A 7,889-nucleotide genomic window follows, 5' to 3' on the forward strand; every position below is an offset into this window, starting at 1 on the left:
ACTAGAAAAGTTTTCCATTTCAAATATGAGGGAAAAAACATGCTTGAGTGTATCATTTTTAAATGCTACTCAAATTAATAGCCTCCCTCTTATCAAAATAAACTATTTTCTTTAGGGAGAAGCTGGGCACAAATAAGGACACAGTCATTCTGCATCATTTTCTTACATTATTAGGTGTTCTCTAATGGGGTTGCGCTCTTACCCCAACTCAACAAATATCTCTTTATAATCCTGCTGCTAGCTAAAGTGTAAGCGATAATAGATTAAAGCCTAGCAAAGACTAAACAACAGACTCAATGACACTGGAAGGTTTTATAGCACCAATGACTGTTTCCTAAGACACTTGAGGGGCCTGTATCACTTTAAAGTATTATCTTGTAAACAAGACCAAAAATATTTAGTTGATCTGTATTTTGAGCATAAATATTTATAAATTCTATTAAAAAAAACAAATATAGCATGACTAGAGCGACCAATATTGTAAAATCTAAGTATATTGAAAAATATAAAGATATATAAAAGGCTTCCATAATGCAATCATGCAGAGGTAAACTGCTCCATTCAATTACACAAAAATGATTTTGTACAGTTATGTACACACAGCTCCATAACAAGTCTATTCAAGAAAAAAATTAAAAGAGAATCTCTAATTAACTGATGTATAAGGACTTAAATGTAACTGACCAACTGAATCTACCAACAATTTAAAAAAAAAAAAAAACAATGATCTTAAGGAGAAATCAACATGACCTCTGATCCCCAAGGGCAGATTCCACGTTCTTTTGCTTTGTTTTAATTCAATAGTAAATGTAAAAAGCAGTGGCAAAATTAATTAAGGTAACAGTGTGTAGCATTCAGCTATTAACAAATCAAAACAGTTACTGGCAGGTATGGTCTCTTCAGACAATGTTCTTTGGCTCTAAATTAAGCAGCTACAACACTACTACCGTAAAGTCTTTTATGAAAATAAAAAATATCAACTAGTCTGACTAAACATTTATGAATACTTCATGGCTATCTGCCAATTTGTAAAAAAAGGAATCTCAAGAAAAGTGGGCATGTGGTGGGGCACAACTAAACAAAATGCCTTGTTGGCTATCCAAATTATTATTTAAACGGTAATTACCTAATATACATGCTTTTCCTTTAACCATGCATGTATAATCAATGTGGATCAAGACAGATCATTTATAATACGACTATGCATGTGTTAACATTTTATTACTCATAAAGACAATCACAATGTATACTCAAGGGGAAAAAAGTGTTTGCGGGTGTCAGCTTTGTAGAAGAAAGTGTGACTGAATAGAACTTAAAGAAAAAAGGAAAAAAATCAGAATCAATATAATTTGGACTTTTCCAAGTAGCTGTCACATTAGACTTCTAAAATACCCCCTAATAATCTATGAAGGAATACTCAAAATAACTTAGTGAAAAACTACTTTGGGTATGCTATAAAAAGAATTTTGTTAATATTTAGAATGAGAATTTTAATTTTATACTTTGAAAAGTTGAAGCTATACTGCTGATAATTAGGACACAGTTACAAAGCAGCTGAAAACTACTCCTTAAAAACAAGCATGTAACACTAATTCCCCTTGCATATAGGATTGTCTGTGATGTCTTGATTACAAGTGATGAAAACTATATAAACTAGACAAATTTAATAGATGGTTTTCAATGTTAGAACCCATAAGTTATCATTTATTATTTGAAAAGAAATAAAATTATTTTCCTTGTTTTTGAGGAGTTAAAAACAGCAAAAAATGCACCGGAGTAAATGGCCCTGGCAGTCCCATCAAATCAATACACTCCCCAAGAAATAGACAAGCTAATTACAGTATGTAAAAAGCACTTTATAGTCTGCTCAAAATTTTTAGTGGCTATCCTAATTCAATAAATATATCCTAAAAATAAAAAAAAATTAAAGCCAAACTTATGTTTAACTTTTTAATTCATTTTCTTCATTCTAAACTGTTCAATTAATGCTCTCATGGCTTTATAGATTTCCCAAACATATTTCTCAGTTTGCACGAGACATAATAAGGAAATTAAAAGGCCTTGTTCCTTCTTAAGGTGTTTTACAAATTAAATTGCTATAAAGGGAAGAAAACATTTCTAAATAAGGTCATAAACCTCACACGTTTGATATACGTCTGGACTCAGATGTACTTGTACAGAACTGTAAAGATAAAATGGTCATCACAGTACATGTAAACATCTATTCACATTGATAGAGAGCAAACCAAATGACAAGATGATATTATTAACAGTCGTCTCCAGACAGGACAAAACAGGGCTTGCTCATGTAGTCACAAAGCTAAATTCAGGCAGTGATGTTCTCTCTCTGGTGGAAAAAGAAAACACTTATTAAAAAAAATTTTTTTTCAATAAAAAGAATACAAAATTCAAATCACGGTATAGAACTATCTCTAACTTAATAAAATATTTTTTTAAATCTACGTAAAAAGAATCAAAATGAAAGTTACAGACAAATTTTACCCAAGGTTACCTTTAGGCTAAAGTGATTTTAACAAAACCCCTCTGTATCATGCCTTCTGAAAACATTAAGTGTCAAGATCACAGCACTATAAAACAGCAATTATTAAAATTCTGGGGTGAGAAAATTTACTAACTGGTCAGGTGGTATTTTTACATAGAATTGTAAGTAGGCAAAGAAATTTTTAAAAATCACGTACAAGCCTCAAGTCACTATAAATAAACCAAAATCAAATTTCTTACAGTGTCCCAATGATTTTCAAAATAATTATAAGGAAACCTTATTTCCTTAAGCTCCAAACAATGATCATTTAGTTCTTTAATCATCCCACATGACATACAATTCTACACCAAGCACCAAGTGCAACAACAAAAATGTTAAAAGGAACATATAATGAGACAGTGCCTGGCATACAGAGGAGGACTGACTTTAGATGGGCCAGATGAGTGGATGAAATAAAGAAATAGAGGTAGAATTTAGAAAAGATCAAATATAAAATTGATAGAAAAGTAAAATGCTTTACATAAGTAACAAGCACAAAAAAGTTAACAGACTACCTAACAGTTATTATCAAATTCGATGTTTTTTTATTAAGCATGTCTGCTTTCACTAGAAATAGCTGGTAGTGGCAATCACATCCAGCAATCTTTTTCCTTTCCTAAGAGAACTGGACATCTATTTAGAAGGTTGTGTTCCACCTAAGTGTATGTATGATAAAAGACAAAAAATAATACCACTCTCTTCTACAGGATTGGATCCATCTTGCTCTTTAGTTCAAGGGATAGACAAAAATGAGTTTCTACTATCCAGGAGAAGAATGTCTTCTTTTGACCTTATCAGGATTTTATACTGGGTAGTATATTGGTGGTTTAAAATCTATGTTAGTAAATATCTTATTTTTAGTTAATAAATTTTAGGAGAAAAAAAAATGTCCTGGAAGAAAAAAAACAGAGTTTGAGTATTCCAGAACTTCTTTAAGAACAATTCTGTTTTGAAGGCTTAACTGACCTTTGGGGGTTATGGAGCTTACAGATAGTTATATAAATGCTAAACTAATTAGCTAAAGCTACTTTTCTATAATTAGCCTATATTCAGTGTGGGAGGAGATATATTTTGATAAATCTGCATAGTACTGTGATACAGCCACTAATATTTCAACAAACCACATAGGCAAACGTTTGATTTCTTTTTCTGTGTCATTATACCCGATGGTTAATGTAGCAAGTAAAATGGAATACAGCCCTCCCTCTTCCCACTCCCCAGGAAACAGTTCTGGTAACAAGATACTTTCTTCCTCGAGACCTAGCCATACTTGCTACAAGTAACCAGCCAAAACAGTCAAGTCTTTCTTATCTTCAGAGTAACTACTGGGTTGTTACATGTGACCATATTACAATGAAACAGAACCTATGGAATACTCTTTTATTTTCTGCAACAAGCTTTCATTAAATGTCTGGGCAGCAGTTACTTATTTGTTTAAAAAAAAGTTACAATTATCCAATAACATTTAAAACACTGTTTAGAGATTTAAAAAAACAAAAACAAAAACAATGTGACAACCATCCCTTGAGGTAATCCTAATCAATCTTTTAACAAGAAATATAGAATTTCCCCTAGTTGCCTACATTGCCGTTAGCCTTTCTCCCACTCCCAACTCTACCTGTACAACCAGACAACCATATGTGTAGAATAAAGCAGCGAACTGATCAGAACAGCTGTAAAATTAAAAAGGTTTCTACTTTTAGGTGGAATACTGTGGAAGAATGGAGATGGAAAAGAAAGATATACATCTGGATTTGTTGAAAAAAAAAAGGAAATAGGTACTTTTTTTAAAAAGAGAAAAACTAAAAATGGGAATAGGAAGAACTTGTAAATACAGAAGTTTACTTGCATGTTATAGGCTAAAGGCAACTTGTGCTGGCAAATGCAAGCATTTGGAGACATGTATACAAAACTTAAGCAAGAGGTAGTGTATGAACTATTGTAACCAAATCTAAGCTGTTACCGCTGATGAGAAAAACATCAGAAAGGAATAACTGGCTTATATATAAAACTGTTTTAGGATCAAATACTAATGAATCACTAGGGACATGAGATATAAAAGAGACTTCAGAGATCATTCAGTCCATTCCTTTTCATTTTATGAATAAGGAACAAATGCTGAATCTATTAATCCTTGTTCAGTTCTCTATGCTAGGTCACCTATGCACCAATTTAGTGAGATGGTCTAGATTGGTGCTCTCAGCATTTCTAAGTAATCTAATTTTAAAAAAGAAAAGATAAATTAACTCCTGGAAATGACTATAGTACTTACTTAATATTACACAATCTAGAGGCCCGAACTGGGGAAATGTCAGAATTGACTCTAGGTATCTACCTCTATCGCTACCTGTACCCCTGTGATGAGACACATAACACTATCATTTAATAAAATGGCCCCAGTGACGGAGGAGACTATTAGATTTTTAGAAAAATTGATAAGAATTAACAAGGGAGGTAATTGTCAACCTCATTATTATAAATGTAAATATCCATTCATTCATTATTTCATCCAACAAACATCTAAGTGCTCACATGAGCCAGGTTTACTATAAGCACTAGAGATAAAAAGATGAATAAGACATGGTCCCCTTCCTAGAGGAGCTTGCAATCTAGTGGGGGAAGACACACATATAAACCAGATAAATTATATTACAACATTAAATATTATAACAGAGATATGAACAAAGTGCTCTTTAAAAGGGTAAACATGACTGCCTAAAGACCAAGAAGTCTGCAGTATTCTGAGGTAAAGACTATCATGGTTATCACAATCTTATGGTTGATCAATAATTAGGAAGGACACAGCAGCAGAGTTCTCTAATTTTTTTTCCCTTTATAAAGTTGGTACTGAAATCACAATGTTTATACTAAGAATACAGTACTTCTACTTGCTCACTATGACTTTTATAAAGTTGGTACTGAACTCAAAATGTTTATACTAAAAATACAATACTTCTACTTACTCACTATGACTTCAGGTAAACCACTCCATTTCTAACAGTCTATTTTCTTATTAGAAAAACAAGAACTAGCATTTACTTTTAAAAGGTGTCTTAGGTTTTAAATGAAAAAACATGTGTACAAAGAATACTAGCATTTAGAAACACACTCATGAATTAAAACTCAATAGCAGCACATCACTAACATCTATAATGAAATGCAGATTAGTACAACTGTGAATCTAGTGAATACTGGCAATCTGTAATCCTCATATAGAAGACTTAAAAGAGTCAGATTTAGTCTTCTGATTCATTCAAAGCACCAACTTAAAATATTGAAATTCATAAGTTATTAGGCAATTTCAGGCTAGAGAAATTGATAAGCTATTTATGAGCTTAACTGAATAGAATTGGTAATTTCAGTTACAGTTCTAGGGAAATTTATAATAATTTTTGTAACTATCATCAAACCATAAAGCCAAAAATAGAATGGAGATTTAACTGGCCTTGGAAAGATTTACTTTCTTTATAATACCTGTTTGGTGTAAAGAGAAGAAACGTGAGCCTCTGCCAATTTGGCATCTTTCACGACTACTAAAAAGAAAAGAAAAGAAACTTACCTAATGAATCAGAATAGCACATAGTAAACATACAAGAAACTACATAAAATATAGCACAGTCTAAGTAAACTTAAAGTCATTATTTTAGCAAATGGGATCTGAGCTTGAAACTTTAAATATAAATGTGTACTAACTGCAAATCAAACATTCCTATAAAATAGTATTGGCATAAAAACCACACAACTCTAACCCCAAGTGTAAGGGGAAAAGACACAAGTTATACCATAGCTAAAGACTGGCACTGGGGAGACTAGTTTTTGGTTGTGTTGGTCCCCAAATGGAAGAAAGTAGTTTTGTTAAAATGTGGTTTAAAAGAAAAAACAAAAACAAATGAACAAAAACCCACTATAATCTTGAGAAGCAGAAATACTTAGATACAGCAACCTAGTAATCTCCTACCCTCGTTCTAAAAAGAATATATTTCCTAAAAACAGTTTAGTTAACTTTCAATAATTATATTCACGTGCTAGAGAAATCCACTTTAAAAAAAAATTCACAGTATTGTTGCAAATGTGAAAGATATTTATATAAGTATAGTAAACGCACACTTAAAATATCAGACTGGAACACTTACCAAACAGTGTTTTCCTAAAGTAGTATCTATAGTACATTTCTTTATTCATACATCTTCAAATGGTCATGTTTTCTTTCATACATCCAAAATGTAATATGAAGTTGTCTTATTCACCAAATGTTAGCGCTACTTGAAGTCTGGTTCCAAACTAATCAGCCTGCTTTTAAATTTTAAGACATCTGTTGAAAATTTATATGATCAAACCAAACTGAAGTGGTATAAATTTTAAACATTGGATTGCACATCATTGGAAAGGTATCAGTAACCATTATTATTTAGTGATTATAGCTCCTTTTGATAGTTAGGGGAAGGCAGATCACCATCTGGAATGGTCTGTTTCGTTTTCTCTCTTTTTTTTTTTCTTTTTTTTTTCTTTTTTCTCTTTTTTTCTTTTTCTTTTTTCTTTTTCAAATCAAGGAACATTGTCATGAATTTTTTTTTGTCATTGCTTTTTTTTCTTTTCTTTTTTCTTTTAAAAGACCATTCCACTTTATTTTTAGCATCCAGATGCATAAGGACTCATATGTAAAGCAGTCATACACCATTATCATTAACACCCATGTGATAAAATACATACACAAATCCAACAAACGGCTAATACATAGTAAAGCCTAAGCATACTACTATGCAATATTATGAATACATAACTTGGAGACTTTAGTTAGCGTACTATGTCATCTATTCATTTTTGAAAACATTCATTAAGATTTTAAATGCAAATTCATTCCTTATTTGGAGTAAAACAAAATCTTCTATGTTATAACAAGTATTGGGTCATAAGTATTCAAATCTATTCATTAATTTACAAATAACCCAAAGAATTCTGTAATGTTCAATAGAAGTATGTAATAAAAACATTGCATATGTCCTATAGTGATATCTTTAGCAATTGTTTACTGAAATAAAATGCAAACATCAATCTTCAAAATACAAGATCAGAAGGTAGTTTTCTTCTTTTATCTATTTGTGAAATCCATCGTCATCATATTTTACCAAAAATTGTTTTTACAAATATGTAAAAGTACATTAGATAATACTAATGAAACACAGGTAGAGTTCTAGCAAATGCAGCTCAATGATCAGTCAAATCATCTTCTCCAAGAACGAGATTCATTGTCCTCTTCTTCTTCGTCATCATCTTGAAGTAATGAGTCATCCACCAAAGACTCTTCCTGAAACTTTAGGTTAAGATGTATTTAGGAATTTACCCAAAA

General features: G+C 31.5%; 1 protein-coding gene across 14 annotated transcripts in view; it reads right to left on the reverse strand.

Moving 5' to 3' along the window:
* Nucleotides 1-1,936: 1,936 nt before the first annotated feature.
* The window catches only part of Rbm26 (RNA binding motif protein 26), a 71,817-nt gene continuing 65,864 nt past the window's right edge, over nucleotides 1,937-7,889 (reverse strand). For 11 of the 14 annotated variants that reach the window (XM_031362686.1, XM_031362680.1, XM_031362678.1 and 8 more), the window contains 3 exons: nucleotides 6,676-7,853; nucleotides 6,017-6,075; nucleotides 1,937-2,347 (listed from right to left, as the gene is read on the reverse strand). In XM_031362686.1, the coding sequence (XP_031218546.1) occupies nucleotides 7,764-7,853 (90 nt within the window). In that variant the 3' untranslated portion in view covers nucleotides 1,937-2,347; nucleotides 6,017-6,075; nucleotides 6,676-7,763. The remainder of the gene's footprint in view (nucleotides 2,348-6,016; nucleotides 6,076-6,675; nucleotides 7,854-7,889) is intronic. The other 3 variants (XM_031362684.1, XM_031362681.1, XM_031362675.1) reach the window with 2 other exon arrangements.

Source organism: Mastomys coucha, unplaced genomic scaffold, assembly GCF_008632895.1.
Source record: "Mastomys coucha isolate ucsf_1 unplaced genomic scaffold, UCSF_Mcou_1 pScaffold9, whole genome shotgun sequence".
In the NCBI taxonomy this organism is placed as follows: domain Eukaryota; kingdom Metazoa; phylum Chordata; class Mammalia; order Rodentia; family Muridae; genus Mastomys; species Mastomys coucha.